This window comes from Leopardus geoffroyi, chromosome X (assembly GCF_018350155.1).
Source record: "Leopardus geoffroyi isolate Oge1 chromosome X, O.geoffroyi_Oge1_pat1.0, whole genome shotgun sequence".
NCBI lineage: Eukaryota > Metazoa > Chordata > Mammalia > Carnivora > Felidae > Leopardus > Leopardus geoffroyi.
The window spans coordinates 91,914,957-91,942,108 of record NC_059343.1 but is presented as its reverse complement, the minus strand read 5'-3'; the positions used below and the strand labels follow the sequence as shown (position 1 = coordinate 91,942,108).

General features: G+C 45.1%; 1 protein-coding gene across 1 annotated transcript; it reads left to right on the top strand.

The window, feature by feature from the left end:
* Positions 1 to 2,306: 2,306 nt before the first annotated feature.
* On the top strand, positions 2,307 to 26,109 carry CAPN6 (calpain 6). Its single transcript, XM_045471457.1, has 13 exons — positions 2,307 to 2,438; positions 8,577 to 8,756; positions 17,244 to 17,375; positions 18,378 to 18,586; positions 19,096 to 19,288; positions 19,849 to 20,042; positions 20,284 to 20,361; positions 20,467 to 20,653; positions 22,231 to 22,353; positions 22,532 to 22,734; positions 23,318 to 23,439; positions 23,782 to 23,918; positions 24,431 to 26,109. The coding sequence occupies exons 2-13, from the start codon at positions 8,592 to 8,594 to the stop codon at positions 24,611 to 24,613; spliced, it is 1,926 nt and encodes a 641-aa protein (XP_045327413.1). The 5' UTR covers positions 2,307 to 2,438; positions 8,577 to 8,591; the 3' UTR covers positions 24,614 to 26,109.
* Positions 26,110 to 27,152: the final 1,043 nt, after the last annotated feature.

Below are 27,152 nucleotides of genomic sequence, written 5' to 3'. Positions count from 1 at the left end.
GAGCCCGGATAGGATTACTGTACATAAACATATACATGGCATATCTGTGTTAGTAAAGTCTCATGGGAAAATATTAGGAAAATAATGTCTTCAAAGGCTCTTTAGAGGTGTGATAATGCAAAAAAGGTTGAGAAACAATGATATAGAGAATGTGTTTTACATGAAAGACTCAAGATCTAAAAAAGTTACAAGGGGTACATTGAAATAAAAAATAAACAAGGTGATGGTTTATGAGAACGCATGTAAAGCACAGCATCTAGGTTAAAATAAAAGTCAACTGTAGGGGCGCCTGGGTGGCTCAGTTGGTTGAGCGTCCAACTCTTGATTTCAGCTCAGGTCGTGATGCCAAGGTCATGGGATTGAGCCCAGAGATGGGCTCCGTGCTGAGCGTGGAGCCTGCTCTCCCTCTGCCCTTCTCTCTCTCTCTCTCTCTCTCTCTCCTTTTCTCTCTTTCTCAAAATCCCTTCCCTCAAAATAAATAAATTAATAAAAAGTCAATTGTATAAGCATAGAATCAGGCAAATAATAGTAGTTCATACAAGAAACAGAAGAGGGATTTAACTGAGCTGCAAGCTGTGCACTGAGCAAATCTATGCTTGAACAACAACCAGAATGGCAAAAGATCTAAACACTGTGTCCCGTGAAGCATAGTTTAAGTGAACTAAAGATATTTAGCCTGGAGGACAGAAGACGTGGGGTGGCATGACCAATATTGTACACAAGTCTGTCATGGAAAAGAGGCATTCAAAATAGTTTACAGGAAGCTAATTTTTGCTCAACCTAAGTAATAAGTGTTTAACAGTTTGGGGATGCTCAAACGTGAAACAAGCTGCTTTCCAGAGAGATGAGCTTTCCAGATTATCGGGAGGATATTTCTGCGCTGAGTGGAAGGGTAGATATGGCCTCTAAGTTTCCTTCCAATTCCCCGAGTCTATGATTCGCTGCTCACTTGAAAATTATGGAGGTGGAGAAGATGGCCAAAGAAGGTGACCCCAGACAAAACACCACCCCTCCTTGGTTTCAAAGCCCAAGTCCCACAACATGGGGGATACTTGCTTGAGAAATCTGTCACTCAAGGATTAATTTGGGTGCCAGTATTTAAAGCCCTAATTCTCCTGGGCTTCGGTGTTTTATATTGCCCCCTACTTCTAGCTCAGTTTCCACCTTGGCACAGAGGAGGAGAAGGCACCGAGGGAGTTATAGGGAAATGCCAAGAGGGAGATCTCAGAGACCAGAGTTATAGAATTGCTCAGATCTGTTTCATGAAAATATTGGTATGGGGCCAGTGAGTAGAGAAAGCACACTTTCTTTCCTTTTTGGGGTCCTTGCTCACTTGTTCTCCCTCCCTCTCTCCCTCCCTCCCTCTTTCTCTCTCTCTGTCTCTCCCTTCCTCTCTCCCTCCTTCTTCCCCCGTCTCCTCCCCTTCAAGTAGCCAGAAAGAGAGTTGGTGCAAGGGTAGGGGCAGAGAGTGATACAATTCCAGGTCAAAAGGTTGATGCCACGTTGGTGAGGCGCGCTGGGGAATGAGATGATGAGATGTAGGTTGTGAAAATGGAAACAAATAACTTGAGAACTGTGTCCCCGGGATCGTGTCCCAGTGAATGTCTCAGGGAACAGGACCCTGACTGGGATGCAGCGGAGCATTTTACAGGTATCCCCCCCGCCCCCCCGAAGCCTCTTGGTTGGCTTTTCTGAGCAGACACCTTTGCCCTGCTTTTCACCTAACACGGCCAGGCAGGATTGCCACCGCCCGCTTCGGTGCTCGAAACTAGGCTTCTTGCAACTGCCGTGGAATCAATCTCCACTCGCTTTCCTCTTAATGCTCCCTTCTCTCTGCCCTTGGCCAAATGTGACCTGTTGCTTCCCAAAGCAATCTGTTCTTTTCCCGTGCCCCATTAGCTCCACTTTCTCTCCCACTCACTCCCCGGAGCCCCCATCGCTGTGAGACATCTGCAGCCTAGCCCTCAAGAACTTTGTCGACCCTTCAAGATTTTTCTCTCCCTGTCCTCTCTTGAGTAATGTCCACATCTGCACTATTAACCCCGGGAACAGAAAAGTCAGAAATCTATCAGACCCCTCCCTGAAAGTCCTATGTCTCCTTGGAACAGAGAGAGCTTTCAAACGTGGCTTCCTGAGTTTTCCAATTTGCTGGCGGGTGGATCTGGAGTGGGCATCCCGTCTGCACATCTGGCAGGGGCGCTTTCCAGATTTTCCTCATGACTCAGGATCAGTTTCTGACTGCTAGGCGGGGCAAAGGCTCCTGAAGTTTCTGCAAGGCACCTCCCCCTGTGAGCAGAGCTTGGTACAGCCCAAATAGTTTTCAGGTTAAGAAAGCCAGAATCTTTGTTCAGCCGCACTGACTGAACAGACTTGGTAGGGGTTACCTGGCCAAGAGCAGCGGCGGCAGCAGCAGCAGCAGGGCTCCTGGGATAACTCAGGTGAGCAGCGAGGGCATTTGCAAACTCGCCCTGCAGTTTTATCTGCTGGATGACTTGGAGTCTTTTGAAAGAGGTGAAGAAACTTGAACTTTAGAGTTCATCCAACTCTGCAGCTACCATTTTCGGATTTGTCCGAATCGAGTAGGTGTGTGGGGGTGATTGTGGTTGCCTGGCGATGAGATTTTTCTGGTGATATCTGGTCAGTTGCGTTGGGGGGGGGGGTGGTGTGCGTGTGTGCGCGCGCACGCGTGCGTGGTGTGGCGTGGTTTTCCTGATAAGGAAGAATAAACCTGGGAGAGAGGTGTGAGGGGGAGAAACCAGGCTGACCGTGCTTCCCTCTAGCTTCTGCTGACCCCCAGCTGTGGGCAAATTATTGAACTGCAGGCATGAGCTTGGATCTACACTATGCACAAAAGGTCTTTAAAAGCCCTTGGAAGTGGGGTGCACAGGCTGTGTGCTTTTGCAGCAGAGGGAGTGGCTATCCTGTCTGCACAGCCGGGGGTCCTCCTGCCCTGGTGACAGGTTGATCTTGGCTATTTCATTATCAGCCCGTGGCCGGCCTGGTTTTATTCTTCTCTGACTTTGGCTTTAGTTTAAACTTTGATTTGCAGCTAGGGGCTTAACTGGGCTCCTTGACCAGAGTGGGCTGAGAGGGCAGGGCAGAAAAACGAAAAGGTTCAGAGTATTGCAATTGCGATTGGTTCCGAGGCTTTGGAGCTTGAAGTTTGGTTAGAAACACATGGGGAAATTAAACAAATTCTAACATCCTGACAGTCACCTCTGGCTTCAGGATGACGCATTGTGATTTGTATTAATGTTTTATTGAAAGGTGGCTAATGTCTCATTTGCTAATCTTTGTTGTGAAAGTGAGGACGTTTTATGGTCTGGGGGAATTAAAAAAAAAAGATTCTTTGGGTGAGTGGAGGGCGGACTGCTAATTAACTCTTTCTTTCCTCTGGCTGTTTGTGTGCACGAGCGTGTACGCGTGCGCGCGCGCGCTTGTGAATACTTGGAATTGGAATAGTATTCTTTAGTTATCCTTATAGAGTCCCTAGCAGGCTAGGGAAAAGTCTAAACACTTGTGTTGTCAGGAATAGGTTAAAAAAAGTCTTTCCACATCCTTGGGTGTTTCAGTTCCTAAATTAAAAGCAGAAAAAGTCTCTTTGTGACCCCCAAACAGTATTTTTTTGATTAGCCTTGATTTGAAATCATCTCACCTTCTGACAATTTGCGCACAAAACTCCTAAGTGCATTCTTGCAAGAAGACAGAGAGGATTCTAAAAAGCACGAGGTGTGTAAACTGTGTAACCTTGGGCCCGAGTTTTCACCTTCCTGTAAAAGCAAGTTGGGCGAAGTGATTTCTAAGAGTCCTTCCAGTGTAACATTCTACAAAAATTGGAATTCGATTCTCGCAAGGCTGTAAAATTAGACTTATAGGATGCGCTTTTTCATCCACGAGGGGGGAAAAGTGGGTAGCGGGGCAAGCCAGCCAAAAAGGAGGGGTGGAAGAGAGAGTGCGTACTGAATGGCAGAGGGGCCATTTTATACTGGTCTTTTAAATGTCAATCAGTGTCTTAGTTGAGGCAGGTGATCAAACCTCATTTTCCACTAAGGACAGAAAAGAGATGTAATTTGCTAACGATGAATGTTTTCTAATACTACTGCCGTTTAGTGTCGGCAACATCTCTGGCCCTCAGTTTCCCCATGAGCACAACGGAAATACGATGGCTGCCCTGGGCGCCTCAGAGTGTTATTGGGGGAATCTAATGAAATTAAGCACTGTTTCAACAGTGAAAACAGCTCACATGCTTAATTTCATTAGATTCCCCCAATAACACTCTGAGGCGCCCAGGGCAGCCATCGTATTTCCGTTGTGCTCATGGGGAAACTGAGGGCCAGAGATGTTGCCGACACTAAATGGTGGCGTGTGGGACTTGATCCTGGATCTGCTGACTACTTGTTTGCCTTTTATGATTCTGAATTGTTTTGTATGTTTTGATAAAGTGTTTCCTCGATGGAATGAAAGGAAATTGTGCGCTCTTTTTTCTTTGAGTTTCTTTGAACCGTCTTCTCTCTCTGGATTGAGTACATGTGTCCTAAATAAAGGTGGATCAGAGGACTTGTATGGTCCCGTTCAGGCCCCGGGATGTCTGGCCGCCAATATGCGTTTGATCAGCTGTATGTTCCCTGGTAGATGTGTGTCCATAGATCTAGCTTGGTCACTAGCTAGGTCTTCCACATTCAGTTTGCTCTGCAAATTCCTAATTGCTATGATCTCCCATTTCACTTCAAGTACAGCACAAGGGGGGACACTGGGGCCAGTGGGGACGGGGGCGGCGGGGGGGGGGGCAGCAGGGGAAAAAAACAGCCAGGGATAACACCTCCAGAGCCATGCTCTCTCCCTCTCACCCCCTTAAATGCCCGCCCTTTCTCTCCCACTCACCCCAATCTAAAGCAGTTTGTAAACTGCAGACGGGATTTCCTCTATCAGAGAACGGTTCTCTTTAAGAGACTGAGGCAGATTTCAAGCTTTAGAGCCAAATCTGGTTTCCATGTGAAGGCTGACCCACAGGTGGAGAACAAGTGATTTTCTTCTTAAGAGTTTGCCCAGCTCCCCACGATTTCCAGGCCAGTGAGTAGCAAAAGCTCCTAGCTGCAGCCTTGTGTTCTACGTGGCAGGCTCCCTCGACTTCCCTTGGCAATTCCCAACTTTCCATCCTCTGGATCCACCCCTCCCACTTGCCTGTGTCCATACAGCCTTCTTCATACTCCATCTCTAGGCAGTGGGTCCTAATTGAAATAGTACTGCCTAAGACCACGATCTCTGTGCAAAACCCCACACTCTGCTTCGGCCAACCACCCATGATACTACCCCCACCCCGGGACACCCAGGGTCCCTCATCTTAGACGACGTGCACATTCCCTTTGTTAGCTAGAGGCTCCCTTTGGTTGATGCCTAAAGCCCTAGCTTTGATTCTGTTTACTGACTTTCTTAATATGCGGTCTTTAACCTAAAGGCCCTCTCGTCTTCACAGTTGGGTGCAGCAAGATAACCAAGAAGGAGCATTCCCTTCCCCACTCTCCTAAGCTCTGACGGGGCGAGTTTATGTTTATGACAAACCCAACTTACAAATTTCTGGGTTTCCAAAAGTTTTTTTCTCCCCCAGACTTCACTAATGAACCCTCAGATGGGAAGGGTTCAGATTCTCCCATGATCATCAAACCGTGGAAATAAAGACCCTTTTCAATATCTACCATGGCAATAAATTCTAGGCAGAATGCCTCAAAGTTAGGTATCATGTTTTCTTTGGAGGGTTTTCCTCATTTGAGCTTAAAAAAAAAAAATCCCGTCTTTAAGGAGGCAGTGACCAAAAGGAGCAGTGTGGTGTGATGGAAATATGCACGCTAAATCAGGCATTACACAAACCCGGGTTTGAGTCAGCTTTGCCGGTTTCTAGCTGCCCCTTCTCTGAGCTGCCATTTCTGCAGATACAACATGAGGGGCACAGATAATATCTACTAAACATGGCTGCCATGAAGAGACCATGAGCCGAAATGCACATTTCAAATGATAAATTGCCATGCAAACGTTCATTGCCTACGTAAGACATCCATCCGTTCAACAAATATTTCCTGGACAATGGTTGTGTGCCCAGTTCTGTGCCAGCCAATGAGAGCACTTACAATGCGTGTCCTGCATTTATGGAGCCCCTTGTACTTATTCAAAATACTTTTACATTAACCATCTCATTAGGTACAGCCACAGTATAAGGAGGGCGGGATAGATAGCCCCACTCCCCTGATGAGAATATTGAGGCACAAAGAAACCAAGGTCACAGCAATGGAACACATTTCTCCTGTTACGTAGTCAGAAATGGGGCTCAACTCTACTCTACAAGTCCAATGGGACTTGGGACTATAATTTTATTCTAATGAAAGCCTGTCAAATTTCAAGCTGATAGCCTTCTATTCCTTATTTACCCTGCACCCCCAAAATGTAGGTGCCCTCACCCAGAAGGTTTGACCTATCCACATCAACTGTATATGCTGCCTCTGAAAGAGTCTACGGGGATCATACTGGTTTTTCAAATCAAACCTGATTTTCCTTTCAATTGATGCTGCTTCTGTCTGGAGACGGGGCTCTCCTTATATAACAGGGATTTCTTTTGCAGGGTCCTGCCTGCCTTGTCATTTGGCTGAGTAGCAAGGGAGACTGTTGGGGGCAGAGGGCCTTCCCAAGAACAGGAAATAACCATTTATCCCAAATGTTCAAGGCCTCGGAGGTTCTGGCAAACTAAATACCCTAATTGCCCCAGACTATCCTCCATTTACAATCCCCAGCCTCTGGCGGTCCACCAAACCTTCCAGGGAAAGCAAGAGGCACAGTAGTGTTTGTTGTAAGTTCGAGCGCACGTGAAAATTAGGGTCCATTTGTAACAGACTCCAGAAAGGAGACTGGGCATATGTTCAGATTGGCTCTGATGCTGCTTAATGGAAAACTATTACTGATACTACTCATGATTTTAAATACAATGAGATACACTTCAATATTTAAAATATGTGAACACACTTAAATCTGATGACTAAAGGTGTTTTGGTATTCTGCCTTCAATGCGAAAAGCAATTGTCAGTAAGTAAGGCTATACATGTAAAAAAAAAAAAAAAAAAAACCAACTATAGTTATTTTCAGCTTCTTATTGCTTGGACCCAGAGAAAAGGTAAGTTTGTCTATATGTATTGTCGTTTGCGAATAACATCGAATTCAATTTTTTTATGGTTTTCAAATAGGAAAACAGCTTTACCGGTAAGGCATCTCAATGTAATACTGAAAGGACATGAAATGAGGGAGTAGAGAAGTCTGATTAACATTTCACCTTTTATAAAATTGTGGCTTCCTCTTTATTAACTGGATTTGGAGCTGTGGTACCTACACAGACACTCTTTAAAGTGCTAAGTGGGTTTTTTTTTTTCAAACTTTGTCCACTTTTCAGCAGATCCTCTGACCTTAATCAGATTTTCTTGTTTCCACCCTCATGTAATCATGAAATATAGATAAAATCTATTTTGTCCTTAAAATATATTTTTGAAATGATTGGCATCATGTAAATTTCACAACCCTCCTCTTATTAACCATTGAATGTCAAGAGAGAATCATTAAAATCATTACAAATCTGTCTTTGTGGATCAAGCAAAGGCATTGAGAACCCTATTATCACCCCAAAGCTATTTAAATCAAAGTTGCCTTTCAAATTATCCTCATAAAAAACAGTTGTTAGGGACATTTGAGCGTGGGGCACTCAGACATTGCTTGAAGAGCCCCTATATTAATTCTTTATTTAGCCATGTGAGATTTTTTTTTTTAAAGAAAAGAAAGCAACAGTGTATTGCCATGGGATAAGAATCTATAGTCCATCAAATCAGTGTAATTGAATTTCAGAGTCCGCTTTTTAAGGCGGGCAAATGATTGCACGTTACACTTTGAAGAAGAAAGACACACACACAATCTTTCTATCTTTCCTTGTCTTTGGAGGCCATCTGCTGAGCTCTGTTGCTTGCATTAGCCTTCCTGGCCAGTAATAAAAAATGCAAAGCTCTTTAAATGATAAAAGGGAAGGAATTGTGTAAAGGGGCTCTTTAGAAGTGAAAGAGGCTGCTTCTCCCCACAAGCACAAAGTGTGTGGCCCTTCAGGGCGCCAAATTATTCTGAATATAGTAAAACAACTTTCTCCTTTTATTTTCAAATTTAGAATTGTCCTTTGCTTTAACCTCCTCTCTGCCAACTAAAACGGAAAGTTGCCCTTTAAATTATAATGACTTACTTTTAACTAGCAATCTTAACACTTATTATCTATTTCTTGGATAATATTGTTACGGCTTATATTGTCCCATTTGGCAAATGAAGATACTGAGGCTCCAAAATGTTTTAGGCGCCCAAGCCAAAGCCCCATGCTAAGCTAATTGGTTGCAGAGTCTGGACCCTACTTTCTATAAAAATGTTCACTTTTCTTAAAGCCAAGCTCCAAGTGCCTAGCTCCAGGAGTAAGTCCCTGGGATGACTACTGTTGGTCTAATCTCAGGTGATCTTTAACAGACGTAAGAATTTCTTTCTCCAATGACGACACTTTTTTCTCCTTGTAGACATAGCTCGGCACTATGGGTCCTCCTCTGAAGCTCTTCAAAAACCAGAAGTACCAGGAACTGAAGCAGGAATGTATCAAAGATGGAAGACTCTTCTGTGACCCAACCTTTCTGCCTGAGAACGATTCACTTTTCTACAACCGCCTGCTTCCCGGGAAAGTGGTGTGGAAACGTCCCCAGGTAACTTGGTGGTTTTTGTTGTTGCTGTTTGTTGTTGTTGTTTTGCTTTTTGTTTTTTGTTGTTGTTGTTGTTGTTGTTTTACTTTCTATCTCCTTCTTGATCTCTTTCACCATAACTCTGCCTGGTCCACTATTTCTCTTACACAGCCTACTATACGGAAAGCAATTTAGGAGACAGCTTTAAAATGCTAAGTTTTATGGATCTGTGTTTCTGGCTCCAGCTTGAGGAATGTTGAATTTCAGTCAAATTTGGTCAGATTGAGTTATTTTAAAGGAAATAAAAAAATAAACAACAACAAATGCCACGCTTGCTTGCTTTCAGAACTTCACTTTAGTAAATGTCGTAACTCAAAAAGCAATTATACTCCTGTCTCTTTACCAAGTTACCTATCATAGCAACCTCAAGATAATCTCCGACCTGTGAGGACGAAAACTCCTTATGCGAGGAGCATAAATGAAATGAACTCTAACGAGGACAAGATGGAATTTGCACTGGGGGAAGGAGACTTCTTTGCTGCTGTTTGCATCCCATCATCTAGATGCCCTCACAATTAGCGAAGTGGGATCTAAGTAGGAGTGTAGGTCTTTTACCATCTCTTAATAGTTACTATGGTTCTCTGTGGAACAGCTGTATATTGTGTCTCTAAAGTAAGTCTCAGGACCTCGTTGCAAGCCCTGCATGAGTGGGATCTCAATGTATGAAATGATAGGATGATGGAATCTGGAGAATGAATGGCAACCTTGCCCTCAATCTAAAGGGCATTATCACTGGAAGAAAGCTATTACACCTGAGCCCCTTCCCGAAGTGGGTGACCCCAGAGATATAGGCCCCAGAGGGCTGTTATGAAATGCAGATTCTTGGGCCTTCACAATATCCCCAACAACGCTCTGATTCCATGCATTGACGTATCTTTTTGTGCACTCGAGGTGTGCTTTCTTCAGTGAGCAAGGCTTTTATCCGCAACGTTTTAGTTGCCATTTTCACAGCTTCAATTCCTAAATGGACTTCTCACAAGAGCTACTTCAGTTTATGTAGGTTGCCACCAGGTGGTGCCAAGGTACATTGGTCACTTCAAGGCTCTTGTTTTTTCCATATGACTCAAAGGACATGTCTCAGTTTTTGCCCACCAAGCATGATAGCCATTGAGAGTGAGACTTGGAGAAGTTCTCTCCATCGGAAGGAAGACTACGCTCCTCTTGACTTTCTGTGCCTCCAGCGGTCGAGTGCACTGACCTGCAATAAAAATCTGGGAAACATGAGCAGAACTCACTAGCCACTAATTCGGTGTGCAGAGAGGTAAGTTTTGTTTTGTTTCGTTTTCCAGAAATGCACGGAGAAAATAGAGCTGTGTTGCTGAAAGCCACTCTTATGAACAAATGATGATAATGGGGCGCACCTCTCGGTTTTGATGCTTGGATATGAAAGGAAGGAGATTGATGGGGCGGAAGTAGCTCAAAAGGAGGCAGAAAATTGAAGGAGGTTTTCCGGGGGGTGGCGGGACGTCTTTTTAAAATAGGACAGACTTGAACATACTTCTTGGCCAAGGAGGAAACAGTAAAGAAGAGGTTGAAGACACAGAAGCGAGAAGGAAGGATTGATGAGGGACAGGTCCTGGAGGAGATAGGAGGAGACCCAATGGGCGGCAAAATCACAGGCCAACGTGAAGCCACTTCCCAGACGCGAACCAAGCTGACAGTGCTTCCTGTACTGGCCGGTCTTTAGGCACAGGTTTCCTCCTCTGTCTTGGCTCAGTCTTTTGTTCTGTGCCTTCTTCTTCCAAATTCTGTGGATTGAACCCCAGATGGATTAGCAAGGAAGGAAAGAACTTAATAACCATGGCAATAGTCCATCTTGCCTCTCCCCACTCCTTCCAGGGTGAGGGGAGAGCAGAAAGAGAGGGTGAATTGGGATGGGAAAGAAAAAGGAATCAGCATCTATGTCATGCCTACTATGGGCCTAGAGACTGCGTTTGGAGTTTTCTGTACATTTTTTTTTTTCACCTCATCTTTATTTGTCGTGGCTGGGCAAGGTGGGTATCTCACATATTTCTTTAATGTCATTCTGTTTTTTTCTGGCTGGAAAAATAAAGGTAAATATGATGCCCGTTTTATTGATGGGGAAACTGGGTTTCAGAGAGATGGTGATAATTTGCCTGGGGTCAGACCCCTGATACCCTGGGATTTTAATCCAGGTTTGACTGCAAAGCTGGTTTTCACACTACCATGCTGCTATTTCAGGGAGACAGGCTTGTTTGTGTCTCCTCTCTTGCTAAAATAGGTAGCTTCCAACCAGTCGATTCTCACATTCCTTCTCATTGGGTTGATGCCAATTAATTGACTAATATGATCACTTAACTGACCCACACTCTCCCTTTTGAGAGCACACTGTGTGTTTAGTCTTCAGCCCAAAGGGAGAGTCTTGAGAAACATTTATTGACCTACTCTGTTCGGCCTCTGGGCAATTTATGGACACAGCCTGGGGTGAGGCACTCCCATTCCAGCTGGAGAGATGGATTTTGAGCTATCAAAGAGTTAAATAATAAATTAATGCCCGATATAAGACATGCTATTTTCAGGCATACAGACAGTAAATCCTATAGGGTTTTGAAGAAGGGGAAGATCCGCATAGATTGGAATGGTTGGGGAAGGGGCCTCTTGTGGGAAGTAAGGGAAAAACAAGGTTCTGGACCACCGTCTGAGTCTCCTCAAAAAGCTGTGGATTCCTTTCCAGCCAGAGTGGAGGCCAAGCCTGTGGTCAAGAACCACGTCAAAGTTCTCTGGCCTCCCATCAGGAAAGCTGAGAGACAGCCCTGGGCCTCTCCGAGTTGGCTCAGGAAGACCAGATGGGTCGTTGGCCTCACCCGCTTCATTGGCAAGGTTGAGATCCTGGTTTGCAAGGAAGCTTTCAGACATCTTGTCCCTTGGCATGCCACACAGCCTCATCCTCAACCAGGCTTTATTTTCCGAAGTCTTTAAAATGGAAGAAGCGTGATTAACCTGATAGTTTTCTGTTGCTTTCCTTTCCCATGCTGAAAAGCTTCTGCCTTTATCAGCCTTCATGCCTACAAACTCCACTGCTAGTTGAACCAAAATGACTTCAGCCAAGCTCCCAGTATCCCAGGGTAGGATTGAGTTCCCCTTCTTCCCACTTGCCACTTCCTTGCTGTGTCCTAAGGAGCCACTTTAGATAGACAGGGATTATGGGAATGTTTTGCAGTTATTCAGGGCCAGCTCATCTGCCTGTACCCTCCATAGAAAAATCCTTCTCCTTAACTCCTTCATTGGCCCAATGGCTGCAGCTATTGTCCTAGCTTCCTGGGGTACAACGGTATATTGCTTGAGACAAGTACTCCTGAACTTTCCTGCCCTTCTGGCGTGTCAACGTATATAGTCTTAGTAAATTCTAAGTTTTACTGATTTATACTGACTTAGAGGCTTATACCGATCGCAAGGCTTCAGGTAAAATTTTGAGGCTGAAATCTGGCTGCCAAATTCCCATAAAAAATCTCTTCTCCAGCTCTCTCCAGCCACTCTCCCCTCCTATCCGCCTCTGGCTTTTTTCCTGACTGACTCATACCCAGCTACAATAGTGCCTTAGAGTCAGACACATCTAATCCCTGACTAAAGTGGAGCAAGCCCTCATGGGGGTTTGCACAGCCAGCCGTGGGGGAAGTGAGGGCACCTGCACAAGATCTCCTGTCAGCTCTGGTAGAGTTTTGAGTTTGGTCTCTACTACCATTACCATTGCCCGGGTCCTTCCACTAGGAATACCCTCCCCAAGGGCCATTTCACTACACTGGATGGGAGGGGGGTGACGGGGTTCTGGATAAAAGCCAAAGTGGTAGGAATGGAAGGGAAAGTTTGATGAAGGGAAGATATTAGAAGAATACACAGGCCTTGGTGATGGATTGCCTGTGAGGAAACAGTAAAGAGGAAATACTTTTCTCGGTGCTAATAGAAGTTTCCAGCTTCCCACTGAATGTGACACCTCTATACAGTAGTTTCGGCCTAGGCTGTTCAAAAATTTATTGTTCTTCCCAGAGATCATGTCCCCCAACCTGATTAGTCCTAATGTTTTCCACTGTTGACACAGTTGAAGAGAGTTGAATCGGCCCATTCCCTTTACTGTTTACTTTACTTTCCTGTTTATTTTAAATTCCCCGTTTTAACAGCTTTATCAAAGTACAATTTGTATACTATAAAATTTACCTGCTCTAATTGTACGATGCAATGATTTTTAGTAAATTCACAAAGTTGTGAAGACACCACCACAATCCAGTTTTAGCACAGACACATCATCCCAATAAGACCCTTCGTACACATTTGCAATGAGCAAACTTCCCCCCCTCCGTTAAAGGTAGTCAATAATCTCCTTTTAGTTTCTATCTAGATTCACCCAATTCTAGACATTTGACTTAAGACAGAATCATAACAATAGCTGGTTTCTCTTGTTTTCATAACATTTTCAAGGGTCATTCATGTGGCAGCAGGTAATCAATTTGTCCCTTCTGTGGCTATACAGAATTCCATTGCACGGATATGTGAATGCTTCCCAATAAAGCAATTTGAGATTTATATCTGGAGTCTTCTACCAGAACTATGAAGGTTCAAGTAAGAAGATAACTAGGCAGTGGCTTGGTTGCGTAGGTTGGAAGTGAAAGGTAGGCTGAAGATCTTAATTCTCAGACTTCATATTGAATTTCCCTCAGAGGGGTCAGGAAGGAAGTGAATATTTTACTGATGACAAAATCTTCACACAAAAGTAAAATTCTCCAGCAGGTAAAGTGGACTCCTTGAGAGCCTCGTCCAACATTGGTCCCCAAGTCCAGGTCTACCTACAAATGCCCCGCTTGGAGACGGTTCTTCAGTTTTCTACGGCAGCCCTGAGCCTTCTAGAACCACTTACAGTGCTGGACTTTAGTCATGATGTATCGACTGCAGGGCCGGCCTCACTTGTAGGTGTCCATGCCCCCATCCCATCAGTACTCCCAGACTTCATGGAATACTCTGGAAAACGCCTCCACTTTTCTGGCTGCTGGTTTTCTAGGCATCCTTTCATTTTGCTGTGGTTCTTGAGGTTTGTCTGGGACATCCATTTTCACCTGTGTAAAAAAATTGCGAAAGATGTGGATGCTGTGGGTGCAAAGGGAGTCACATAGAATGATGTGTGTAGGGCTCCAAGGCTTGTAATTGTATGTCTCCCTTCCCCCAATCTTCCAGAGGTCTATGTGAAGGGACATGAGCTAAGAGCAATGGAAAGTTCTCTCAGGGTTCAGCTAAGAGAACATATTTCCTGGAGAAGCTGTTTTGCTTATGGAAGGCTTTGGCGCAGGGATGGGGATAGGCAGAGACCATTCCTGGCTTTACTCTTGGTGTCCAACTTCCTAGTTGTGTGTGTTTCCCCCTAAGAAATTATTTTGCCTTGACAAACAGCCCAGTTCAAGGATCACAGCAACTGTGCCAACACAGCTGGGAGCCATTAGGGGCCCAGCATCTCCCCTCCCTCTCAAGCCACCCAAATATGTGAATATGTGAGCCGTGACCTCTCCCCAACTCCATTCCTTACCACTCTAGCAGAGCTCAGGCTGAAATGTCCCATCTGTACTCTATATCTGTGCTCTGAGCTACAGAAAATTTTCTCCAGCCTTACTTCCCTACTCCCAACAGGAAGACACCCTGTTGTCCAAAACTATGGGAAAAGTCAATCAGCAGCCACTTCACTGTTCAAGTGTGTCGCCAAAAAGTCCGTTTGGCTCTTTGACTTGCAGTGGCTTGTTACCCTTTACCCTTTTTACCTCTTTAGCCCCTTTCTGGTCTCTGACTTCCTTAAAAAGGTAGAGGATGTGGCATAATAAAGATTTTCACCCATGTTTCATATCACGGTGCTGACACACATAAGAGATTGGTTCACATTTAGTTGATTAAATTGAGGAGTTTAAAGCCCGTTGGTGATATTTAGCCTGGAACCAAAAGCTAAGATATAACAAGCAAGTCTTCCAGAACAACGAAGAGCTTTTAGGTGAGCGTTAAGGAAAGAGGCATGAAACACTGGGATGGATGACTGATACAGGTGGTTGCAGCTCTGTTCCTGAAGAGCTGCACAACATTACCTTTTTTGTGGTGGACATCCATTAACCTAAAGGCAAATGGATGGGCCAGCTGAGGTCTTGAGTTTCCTTCTCAAATTATACGTGCTTTCGAAGAACCTAAAACTTTAATCCTAGGTCTCCTACTAAACTAGCTGCACACCCGGTGGGGGGCAAGTTGCTGCCTTTCTCTGAGCCTGTTTTCTCCTTTGTAAAATAAGCAAATTGAATAAATAGTCCCTAAAATTTCTTCCAGCTTTGACAGTCAATGGCCTGTTAATTTATCAGGTTTTAAAACCCATTGTTAAATGGCTATCCATCATGTATGAACAGTGGTGAAGTAAAACGTGGGCCAGTTTATAAGAGGAAATAGAAGACAGAATCTTGGGCCCAAATGTATATTCTTTTGTGATTACATACAGCTATACACACACACACACACACACACACACACACACACACAATGACCACACTCAGCTTAGATCTATAGGAGAATAATTACCCAGTTCCTCAATTTGAGTTCTGTTTACATGTATTTGTTCATTTACGTGACCCTTTAGATCTTGAATAAAAGTTGGCATGCCAAAAGTGTTGGCTGAGCCTGGATCCCTGCTGTGAAATGAGATCCTTATGGAAATCCAAGACACTGTAATGTAACTCCAACCACTAATAACTTTACATAAAACCAGCAAATCATTTGCCTTAATAATCTAAAAGGACACTTTTCCTTATGTCAGTGTTCACTTTATTGTTTTTCCATGCTAAGCAACAATTCTATGTGTCATCTAAACTCAAGAAATCATTGGATAACTTGATGTCTTGCTCCAAATCAAATGGTAACACTTGACCCACAAAAGAAAACTGTGTTTAGTTTCATCTTAGAAAGGGCAAAGAGACAATTAGGAGAGAAAGAGTATCAGGGCCTAATTCAATACCCAACACACCTGCTTTATTCTCAATAAGTGAAAAAACAGGCAACCTCCACCCCATAAAAAAAATATTAAGATAGAAGTCTTCTAAGACAAAAAAAGTAATGATGAGACACTAGGTATGCATCTAAAAAAAAAAGTGACCAGAAAATCCAAAACTGAAAACCCACCTAACCCTCTCCTTTTGGCAGAGGGATGCCCAATTAATCTTCAGTTTGGATTTGTCCCTGCCTAGAATGCTTATTCCTTTCCAGAGTTATTTTGGCTTTTAAAGAATATATGGAATGTTTCATTCTGTAGACCAGACCCTTCATCAAGGAGAATTATGTCCATTTAAAAAAGAGGTTTGAGAAGCAGAAAAATATAGCTGTCTCTATTTAATAAATTTTAAAAGGATGTATGTCTAGATTTTCTTTCCATTTGAGACGAGGATTTATTTCTGCCGGGTAAGCAGAATGTCAAGGTACCGGCCAACGGCCTCCTCCACGAAGCTTTCTCCAGCTACTCAAGACTTCATTGGTATTTCCTGCCTTTGAACTCTGCAAGTGCTGATTCTCTGAGTCACACAATCATGTCTTCAATTATACGATGTTATGTATGCGGCGATGCCTTTGTCTATGCTGGTCTCTCTATTCATTATGCCTCCATACCTCTCCCTTGTCCAACTACCTAACGCTAGTCATCCCCAAAGCTTCATCTCGAGTGTTGCCACTGCTATTCAATCTATTCTGTTTACCACCAGGGAAACATTGGGGATCTTTCCTTTAGACGCTGATTATACTTTGCAGATAATTCCGATGTGCCCTCAGACGTCGTGTTGTAGTTGTCGTATTTGGGTCTCATTTTCCCACTCACAGTGGGAAAGGCACAGCTGTTGACATGTTGGGGAAAGAGACACACATACACCCCAAACAAATGTTTCCCCCACTCTGTCTAGCTTCCCTCAGAACATCCTCACAGGAACACTCCAGCAATCTAGTTGCCATGGAGACTGCTGTCGCCTTCGCTTTACGTTGGGAGAGGGCTTTCTGTGTAAGGTCTCCTAATTCATTTTCCCAGAGAGGGAGAACAGGTGCTTCAGGAAATTTCATCCTGACAAATGGGAGCAGAATGCAATGTGCTAATCTCTAGTTCCATTCAGAAGCTCCCTGCTAGAGTGAAAACTCTTCCAAATTTCAATGCTAGCTCTGAGGGTCCCGGCCACCACATCTCAACCTGTCTCCACGTGTCCCCTCCTCCCATTTCTCCTGTTATTCCCCACATAACCCCTTTCCTGTGGCTAGATGATCTGCTTTGGACTTTTCCTCACCACGCCTAGTCCCGTGCCGACCTTCACTTTATCCCACTAATGGAAATCCTAGTCACTATCTTTAACCCAAGCTCTTCTTTGAAGTCTGTCCTGCCTCCCTCAGCTCACATTGACCCTCGGGAAACCCTTTCCACGTTCTCAGAACCAATGATTGTATCCACAGGACATCTGTGATGACCCCCGTCTGATTGTGGGCAACATCAGCAACCACCAGCTAATCCAAGGGAGACTGGGGCACAAGCCGATGGTCTCTGCGTTTTCCTGTTTGGCTGTTCAGGAGTCTCACTGGACAAAGGTATCCCCCCTCTTGTGAGACTTCACTCAGTTTCCACCTTCTTGTCTTCCTTAGTAATTTGGGGAAACATCAGGTCATAAGTTTTTTAGATTGTTCAATTCCTGAAGTCGGAGATATTAACTACATGACTTCTCTCCATTTATTACTAGGGTTTTTTATAAATACAGAAAATTGAACAAATTTTGCAGTGACTGCCTCTATACTCACCTAGATTCTTACCATTAAAATTGCTCTATTGGTTTTGTCACACAAGAGTTGATCTTTTGTCACTGGCAGTACTTTGACTTAGTAGCTCTGCACACTTGTCTTCTCTGTACCAAATGGAGTTACAGAGTACGAGCAGGGGCCAGGAGATCACAGATATGGGTAACAGAAAAGACAAGAAAGATGGAAATAGTTCCTTGAAACGGTTCTAATAAATTACCGAATACAAAAATTCCTTTGGCATTTAGGTAGAGTTGAAGACGGTGGAGTGTTGACTTGATTTTTCTTCAAAAAAAATAATTTTAGAAGAGTAATTTGTAATTGCATATAAAAAAGAGAATTTCCTAAAGATAATTTTATTCAAGGTGTGAATAAAATCTGTATTCAATAGAATCTGCATGAAGTCTCTAGGATGGGCCTTTAAACACTGGGCCTTGTAGTTTCATTGATTTTGTCTTTTAGGTGGTTAAACATGCCACCGTGAATATGTTTGTGTGGACAATATCTCATGATCGAGTTCGAGATTATCTATGGGAAACAATTCAACCCCTACCTGGCTCCCCCCAGTTATCCTGTGTGCATTCAGGCATGGTAATGCTATCCTCGGCAAAACTGAACTAGGGAAGCGAAAGCTGTGGGAAAAAAATGCCCAACCTTGGACCTCCCAACCTAGACCCAAACCCAATGTATTTGATGTGTTTCCTGTTGCCATATACATTTGCCAGAAGTCAACTGCAATCTCAGTTGTTGGATATCGTGTGGTGAATAAGAGTTGTATGAATGTTTTTATGTTTCCAGACAATTCCCAACCATAAGGAGCAGGAATGGGACCCTCGGAAACTAGATAAATATGCTGGAATATTTCGCTTTCGTTTCTGGCATTTCGGAGAATGGACTGAGGTGGTGATTGATGACCTGTTGCCCACCATCAATGGGGATCTGGTTTTCTCCTTCTCCACTTCCATGAATGAGTTTTGGAATGCTCTACTGGAAAAGGCTTATGCAAAGTAAGGAGGGGGTTGACCACTCAGGGCACACGAGGAGAGGAACGCCACATTTGTCCTTGGGAGCTCATGCTCTGCCAGCCCGGCCCCTGAGTTTACACTGGGCAGGACATCAGTCAGATCCAGGGCATTGCTTTGGGCATGCGACTGGCTCTCAGAAATCCTGGATGATAGACAAATGAGCTGTGCTGGTTTCCATTAAAAACCCTCCCTGCTCCTAGGTGCCCCTTCCTGCAGCTAATCTGCAGATCAGATGGCATTGTAGCCTCAAATTCTCTCCTTCTCTAATATTTACCTGGAGAAAGAGGTTTCTTCGTGGACTGTCCTTGTTCAACCCAGCCTAAGCCTAGAAATCGCTGCCTATAATCTCAAAATACCTCTCATTTTCATACCTAGAGAAAAGCCAGCTGGTAAAGGCGGGCTGGGCAGGGACTGTTCTAATTCTTGGGAACAAGATACCCTTCACGTGGAAAAGTAAATTTACAAAGATAACCTTGCGTATTTGCCCCCAGGCTGCTTGGTTGTTATGAAGCCCTCGATGGTCTGACCACCACTGATATCATTGTGGACTTTACTGGCACGTTGGCCGAAACTGTTGACATGCAGAAGGGAAGATACACTGAGCTTGTTGAGGAGAAGTATAAGCTGTTTGGGGAACTTTACAAAACATTTACCAAAGGAGGACTGATCTGTTGCTCCATTGAGGTTTGTTGTCACCCCAAAACAACCATTCTTTGCTCGCTCTACAAAACTGAGTAGGGAATGTCACCCTTACCCCCGAGACTCAGGAAAAGACATTGCAGAACTCAGAAAATTAACAGTACACTTTGAGTCCTGGAGCAGAGACCATACAGCTTTAACCTTTTATGCTTTTGCACCAACCATCCCACTGGGGGGCCAATGCAGCTTCTGAGCTGGTGTAAATAGCCTCTGCTAAATTCCTCTTTCTGCCTCTGCCCCTGCAGGTGAGGTTATAGCTGTTTGCTCATGGAATAAATCAGCCCCACCAAAATTTAAAGCTGCTCATGTCAATGTACCACTGTGGGAACTTTCAATCTGAATTGCTTAACTGAGTTGTTATATTAAATTCTGTATTTCCTTTCTTTCACTTGCTTTGTGCCAAGTCAAGATATCTGGATAAAATTTCTATCCACATAGGGAGAACTAGCTTTAACCCCGCTGGGGTAAACCAATCAAGGAAGAGGAGGAGCCAGGCCTTGGGTCTCCCAATTCTTGTGGCCTTATGTATCTTTCTTGGTTCTCAGTCTCCCAATCAGGAGGAACAAGAAGTTGAAACTGACTGGGGCCTACTGAAGGGCCATACCTACACCATGACTGACATTCGTAAGATCCGTCTTGGGGAGAGACTGGTGGAAGTCTTCAGTACTGAGAAACTGTATATGGTTCGCCTGAGGAACCCCTTGGGACGGCAGGAATGGAGCGGCCCCTGGAGTGAAATGTGAGTGACATTTCCCTTGGACTGCCACATCTCCAAAGCCCTACAGTTTGTCCTCACGCCCCATCCCTCCATACTGCTAGTGTGCTGTCAATGCTTAGTGACATTTGTGGGGTCTGTGACCCAGCCGGAGGTGAAATAAAGCAGGTCCGATCCTCATGCATTCTGGTCCATTAGCATCCTGTTTACTGTACGAAGTCAATGGCAAAAATGATGGCTTATCCCTTTGCTCATTTGCCTCTAGCTCTGAAGAGTGGCAGCAACTGACTGTGGCCGATCGCAAGAACCTGGGGCTTGTTATGTCTGATGATGGAGAGTTTTGGTGAGGAGGGGTTTTTTGTGCTAAGGGAATTGGGTCTCCACATGGAACTACAAGGGGAGGTATTAAGTACCATCTTCATTTCTTTCCCGCCTTCCTTCCATTCAGGATGAGCCTGGAGGACTTTTGCCGCAACTTTCATGAGCTGAATGTCTGCCGCAATGTGAACAACCCTATTTTTGGCCGCAAGGCGCTGGAATCGGTGGTGGGATGCTGGACTGTGGATGATGATCCCCTGATGAACCGGTCAGGAGGCTGCTATAACAACCGTGATACCTTCCTGCAGAATCCCCAGGTGTGAATCCATTTTTTTTTTTTCCTTTGCCTCCAACTTAGCAAGGCAATAGGAACTCAGGTCTCACCTCGGAGTATTTCTTTGACATGAATTCTTCAATTTGCAGCAACATTATTCAATCTGAGCAGTCTTCTCTGGCTGCCGCTCTCCTGGCCGTACTGCTTAGTATGGATTTTTGTGATTGTCCCTCATGGGACACAAAGGATCTGCTCCCGGACGCTTTCTCAATTCTTTTTCATTTCCTTATTGCGCAACTGTTCTCTTGGGGGTGGATTTACTATACGTGTCTTCTTTCTCAGGCAGTGATTCTTCTGAATGCCATCGTTATATTTCCCTTTTCTCAGCCAGAACCTGGTCATTTTGCCCAGGATTTGAATCACTACCCTGTCAGTGAGGCCATCCCATCAATCTTCTGTTACAATGCTCTTCCAGAGGATACGTTAGGACTCAAGCCCAGGCACGCCCCAAAGCAAAAAAATCGTAACATTCAAAGCCTGAATCTATAGTAATCTTGATGGTTTTACCCCATAACGTGCTGAAGAGGTAACCCACAGGAGACAAGAATTCTGACTGTATTGCCACCTTACATGGGTGTGTCTTTTCTTTCCATGGGCCTCATTGGCCACGCAATTTGAAGAACACTAGATTGATAGACTGATTTACTTAACTCATATATTTTCCCCATTCCTTTCATCTTGATTGTCCTTAAAGAAAAGAAAGCTCCCATTACCCTCTACCTCATCTCCATGTACAACCCCGGAGATGTTTCAAATATCGGGCACATACAGCAAGCTGGAGAAATGGGCTTTCGGCTTCACTCTTAACTGTCTGAACAGTGCACAGGATTGATCTTTAGGGTCCTTGTGAGCCTATGGCTCTGAATTTATTTTCTGTTTCTTGTGAAAGGGAGGGAGCAGCAAGATCTGAGTGGGAGATAGACAGAGACAGAAAGACACACCAAGACAGCGACAGAGTGAACATTCAAATGCCTTTTAATTTTACTTCCCAATGCCACCACGGGTCCCTCAGATGAGGTTTCAAAGTCTCTAGCACAGGTCTGCAGCCTTCCCTGGAGAGGTGGTTGCAAAGCATCACCTCTCTAAGGGAGTGGATCCAGCCCCTCCACGAGCCACACATCTGGGCTAGCTATAGGAGGCTAGCTGAAGGGAGTGGCTATAGTGTCAGGTTAAGTCACACAAAAGTGCTTTTTGCCTTTATAGATTCTGGAACTTTCCTGTGTGCAGTTTTTAAAAGCAAAGGGCAAAACAAAACAAGACAAAACAACCTAAGATCTTACCGAGAACTTATCAAAACAAAGCATACCTTCTTTGGCATCAAAGATCTAGGCATGGAGTTGTCTCTCAATCCATGCTGAATGTCATAGGGAGGACCAAAGATATGACCTACACTTAGCACGTCTATGGATTATCCAAGGCCTCATTGTCTGGTCAATGGCAAAGTCCAGAAAATCATGCAAGTCTCGACTTCTCGGTGTAGAGTTTTCTTCCCTGAAATCTGAGCCAGCTCATCTGAAAGGAAAGTGCTAACTAAGCTCCTTGGTGGCCTCTTTCCTTTAGTACATCTTTACTGTGCCCGAGGATGGGCACAAGGTCATCATGTCACTGCAGCAGAAGGACCTGCGTACTTACCGCCGCATGGGAAGACCTGACAACTACATCATTGGCTTTGAGCTCTTCAAGGTAAGAATGGGCATTAGGAGCAGAGAGAATAATGGCAACCAGGGTCGAAATTAGGATGGCCTGCAGTTAGGGGACTGAAGGTAGGTCCAAGGATAAGGAAAGCAGAGGACCTAGGATCTCCTAACACAAACACTGTGATCTGAGCAGAATGGAGCCTTTCATCCCGTTTCATTTCCAGGTGGAAATGAACCGCAAATTCCGCCTCCACCATCTGTACATCCAGGAGCGTGCTGGGACTTCCACCTATATCGACACTCGCACTGTGTTTCTGAGCAAGTACCTGAAGAAAGGCAACTATGTGCTTGTCCCCACCATGTTCCAACATGGCCGCACCAGCGAGTTTCTCCTGAGAATCTTCTCTGAAGTGCCCGTCCAGCTCAGGTTCAGCTTCCTTGGCCAGCCCTGCAAACTCCTATTTTCTGCTTTACCTCCAATCCTAACCTCCTTGACCCTGCTCCTCCTGTACAGACACACAAAAGGACAACTTGTTCATGTCAGACTTCACTGAAATGATGGCGGTAGAAATATTTCTCAAAATGGTTATTTTCACAACCATGAAAAATTCCTTAGGAGAGGTCTGAGCTTCAGAGCTCTGAGCTGCCATTTAAGGGGAACGGGCCTCTAACCTAAGCTTTTCCACTTACATCTTATCTTCCGTTCTCCGGCTGACTCTATTTTCTCTTGAACAGCTGGCACTCTTCACTGCTCCTGTGCTGTGTTCCGAGTGCTGGGTTACCAAAGCTACCTTTTCACCCCAGCCATGCCTACTCTGATCTTTATCTGCTGGTCCTTAAAGCGAGGGGAAAGCAAAACAGACTCATAAAATATAAGCTATGCCTGAGGAGGAATGGGCTAGGTCACTCAGCGTTCCATGCCTTTCAGCAACAATGTCTGCTTTGGCAGGCCTGTCTCCTCATCAGAGGGCCTTCATCATCAGTGGCGTATCTTCTTTTTGATGTTCCAGGGAACTGACTCTGGACATGCCCAAGATGTCCTGCTGGAACCTGGCTCGTGGCTACCCGAAGGTGGTTACCCAGATCACTGTTCACAGCGCTGAGGGCCTGGAGAAGAAATACGCCAATGAAAGTAAGAACGGCAGAGGTGTCTGGGGAAGCAAACTTCGGTTTCATTTATTGCATGTATGGCTAGAAAAGATGGTCACAAATGATTCTCTCCAGCGGTATTCAGTCTAGAGAAGTCCGGAGGGCTGTCAACCTTGACAGAGACAGGGATGTAAACTTCTTTGGGCAAGGTCTACACAATGCTCCCTTTCATAAAGTATGGAAAAGAAAAGGGAATCAGGAGCAAAAGTTCTAGGTCATTCTGATACCCAGATGCTATGCTACAAGTCCTAGTGAAATACTTTCTTGACTACCTAGAAAGAAAACTTTAACGACTCTGTTAAAAAGCAACTGCCACTTTTTCCAGCTGTAAATCCATATTTGATCATCAAGTGTGGAAAGGAGGAAGTCCGTTCTCCCATCCAAAAGAATACTGTTCATGCCATTTTTGACACCCAGGCCATTTTCTACAGAAGGACCACTGACATTCCTATTATAGTGCAGGTAAGAATGTGAACAGCCCCCCCCCCCCCAGGATGGCTCACGTTCCGTACAGGATTCTAGATTATCCCCAGTGCCTCAACTATCTAGGATACAGAGCAAGGGTTATCCTCACTTCCTTGCGGGCAGAAGTCCACGTGCTCACAGGTACACATGTCGACAGGCACTTTAAAATCCCACGAGCACCATATGCCAGTTCCGATGACCCTTATCCTGATCAGGGATAGGTCAGGATGGACCGCTATGGTTTGGCTGTTTTTCTGACTTGATGCTTCTGCCCGTCCGCCTTTACATAGCCGTCTCCTAGCTCGACGTGTCCCTTGAGCCCTGCTGGCTGGCTTTTCATCTCTACTCTGTGCGGTATCTTCCTGTCAGCCAGAGACATATCAGGAAAGATAATCTCTTGGTTTTAAAACAGACCTTTCCAAGTTCTGCACTGGGTTCTAGGTGCCACGGGGCAAAGTCCAGTCTCGCAGAGGGTGGCTCATATTCACTCTTTCAAATCGTCTCTCCAGGTGTGGAACAGCCGAAAATTCTGTGATCAGTTCCTGGGGCAGGTTACTCTAGATGCTGACCCCAGCGACTGCCGTGATCTGAAGTCTCTGTACCTGCGCAAGAAAGGCGGCCCGACTGCCAAAGTCAAGCAGGGCCACATCAGCTTCAAGGTTATTTCCAGCGATGATCTCACTGAGCTCTAAATCTTCAGCTCTAGCGAATCCTGACAGAGCTGTCCATCCTTTTCTTTTCTGTCAGATGCCAGGTCTTACCTAATTCAAATCCTTTGAAAGAAAGAAACTCACAGTAACTAACTTTTCCTTTCTTCTCATAAGTTCCCCATACCTCCCAATCCAAGTAGCATCACTAGCTACATAACCTATATACCTCCAGCAGCTGGACAGGGGGAGGTGACAGTTCTATGTGGAGGTCATGCAGATGTTTGCCAACAAAAGATCTCCGGGGCTTCCGGGGGTGAAATTCAAGCAGGACAACAAGAGCCAGGATACCCTACAGATGTCTTCGCTGCTTTCGGGTGCCCAGCGTTATCTTCCCTGTAGGGCGTGTTGAGGAAGGAAGGAGGGGTGATCAAGGCCAAGCCGGTCTAGCCTGACATCCCAGCTCCTGACTGAACACTACAGACCTCCCAGCAGCATCCAACCCAGCGGCCAGCACCCGCTTTTAAGTCCCCAGCCTTTATCACCACGAGCACCATTGCCGCCTCCGTCACCACCTCCAGAAAGTGTAGTCCTGCCCTCACCCGAGTCACCACCCCCCCCGCAGTAGGTTTGACCTTCATGTTGAGGAAGCTTCCTAGGTGCTTAATGACGAGCTGGAGTTGAGTGAGGCCTAGATAGCGGGCAGGGCCTGAGCTCCAGCTCAGTGGAAGCCAGCTGTTTGCCACAAGAGGGAAAAGTGGAAGAAGCTGCAGTGGGAGACGAAGCCTCGGTCCCCCACCCATCCACACACACCTACACTCACACACGCGCACGTAGGCGCGCACGAACTACCGTTCAGGCAGTCAGTGGGCATGAGGAAGGACAAAGCAGTACCACACGCTCCCGAAAGGATGAGAAAACCCACCCGGGCATAGGATAGCCGGTTTGGGGCCCCTGACTGCAATGTGAAATCTCCTGCTGCTGCTAGGTTTACAAACAAGCCTGTTGTCCTGTGCCTCCTAATATCATTGGTACTGAAGACCCCATCTGGGGGCTTGAGATTCTGGGTCCCATCCCAGGCCCCTCAGGCGTTTCTTTCATTTGGGAAGCTTCCCTCCCCGGGGGCATTTGTTTGCCCTCTTGTTTTTCAGTGTTTCTACAGAATTCTCTCTAGGGTCAGTCATTCTGAACTGTTCTTCCCCCCCATCTCATCTATCAACGTTCTACCCCTCCTTCAAGGTCCAGCATAAATGCCACCTCCTCCACGAAGCCTTCCCTAACTCCTCCCAACCCCCACATCTGACAATATTTCAATGCTTCCGCAATGATGAAGAAAAAACATAGCTGTAGTACTTAGTCTAGTCCAGCACGCATTCATTTAAAAAAATATATTTTGTAGGGTTTTTTTTTTTTTTTTTTTTTTTTTTTTTTAGTTCACTGATTTCCTACCATGTTTTTCAGTCTGTGTAACTTCTGCAGTGCCTTCACCACACTGCCTTACATAATCCAAACCACAATAAAGTTCACATTCAATAAACCGACCAGTCTTGGCTTGATTCGATGGGATGGGAGAGATGGCAAGAGTGACCATCTCTTGAGACTTGTTTTGGAGCCGCTAGAATTGGGAGTGGAGAGAGGGGAGTTTGTGCAGAGGCCTTAGCCACGTTCTGATGGTACAGTCCTTTATCCAGGTGGAGGATGGGGAGGTTGGGAGAAGAGAATGGAGAGGGGCCCTCTTCTAGTCCACATTCAGGGATATTTGAGTGGTATTGGGGGGTTACACGATTTTGAAGCCCCTACAAGATCGAACCCAAGGCCAAAGCCACAGTGGCCATATCTTTCAAGGGCAGACCTCCCCACAGGAGAAAATAGCAAAGCCTTCCTCCCGGCATCTCCTTTAGAGCCAAATGGATGTGAAGACATCACTCACTCGCTTCCACCCTCAATATCTCATCTGCCCATCTGGAGGGGGTGGTACGCGGAAGCTCCCCTTTTTTCTTTATCTTTGCCTCTTGACAGGCAAGGATACCTAGGCAGGGGAGGGGTCTGCAAGCTCAGCAGAACAGTCCTTAACCCGTTGCTACAGCACTAGCCCAGAACACAGTAGAGACGAACTTTTAAATACGGGTATTCAGATGCGGTAGAGCTTTGTCAGAAATGAGCTGTACTGTACGAGTAATGTAATAGTTCTCTATGGTCAACAGATGGCACTATGATATTACAATTAAGCTCAAAGAAGCTATTACGTTTTTTTTTTTTTTTTTTTTTTTCAGAATGAGCATGTTTTTCCCCCAACTAAAAGGTAGAACAGAAAAGGAACCAACACTTTTTGATTTTTTGCGATGTGTCAGGCTCCATGGCCAGTGCTTTGTATTCTTCACATCTCATTTTAATGCCCATGACAACTATACTGAAGTGCTGTTATTCCCGTTTTGTTTGTTTTCAAAAATAAGGAATCGAAGCCACCGAGAGGTTCACTGCCTTACTCAAGGTTGTTCGGTCAGTAATCATGTCATGATTCTTAGGCAATCACATCTATTGACTTGTAGGCCTTGACCCTTTCTAGGAAGATATGCTGTCCCAC

Bases quoted from the DNA above. Each gene is read 5' to 3' on its own strand.
- CAPN6 (XM_045471457.1), top strand. From the start codon at position 8,592: ATGGGTCCTCCTCTGAAGCTCTTCAAAAACCAGAAGTACCAGGAACTG. The intron at 23,440-23,781 runs GTAAGAACGGCA...CACTTTTTCCAG, and splicing joins GAAGAAATACGCCAATGAAA to CTGTAAATCCATATTTGATC. The intron at 23,919-24,430 runs GTAAGAATGTGA...TCGTCTCTCCAG, and splicing joins ACATTCCTATTATAGTGCAG to GTGTGGAACAGCCGAAAATT.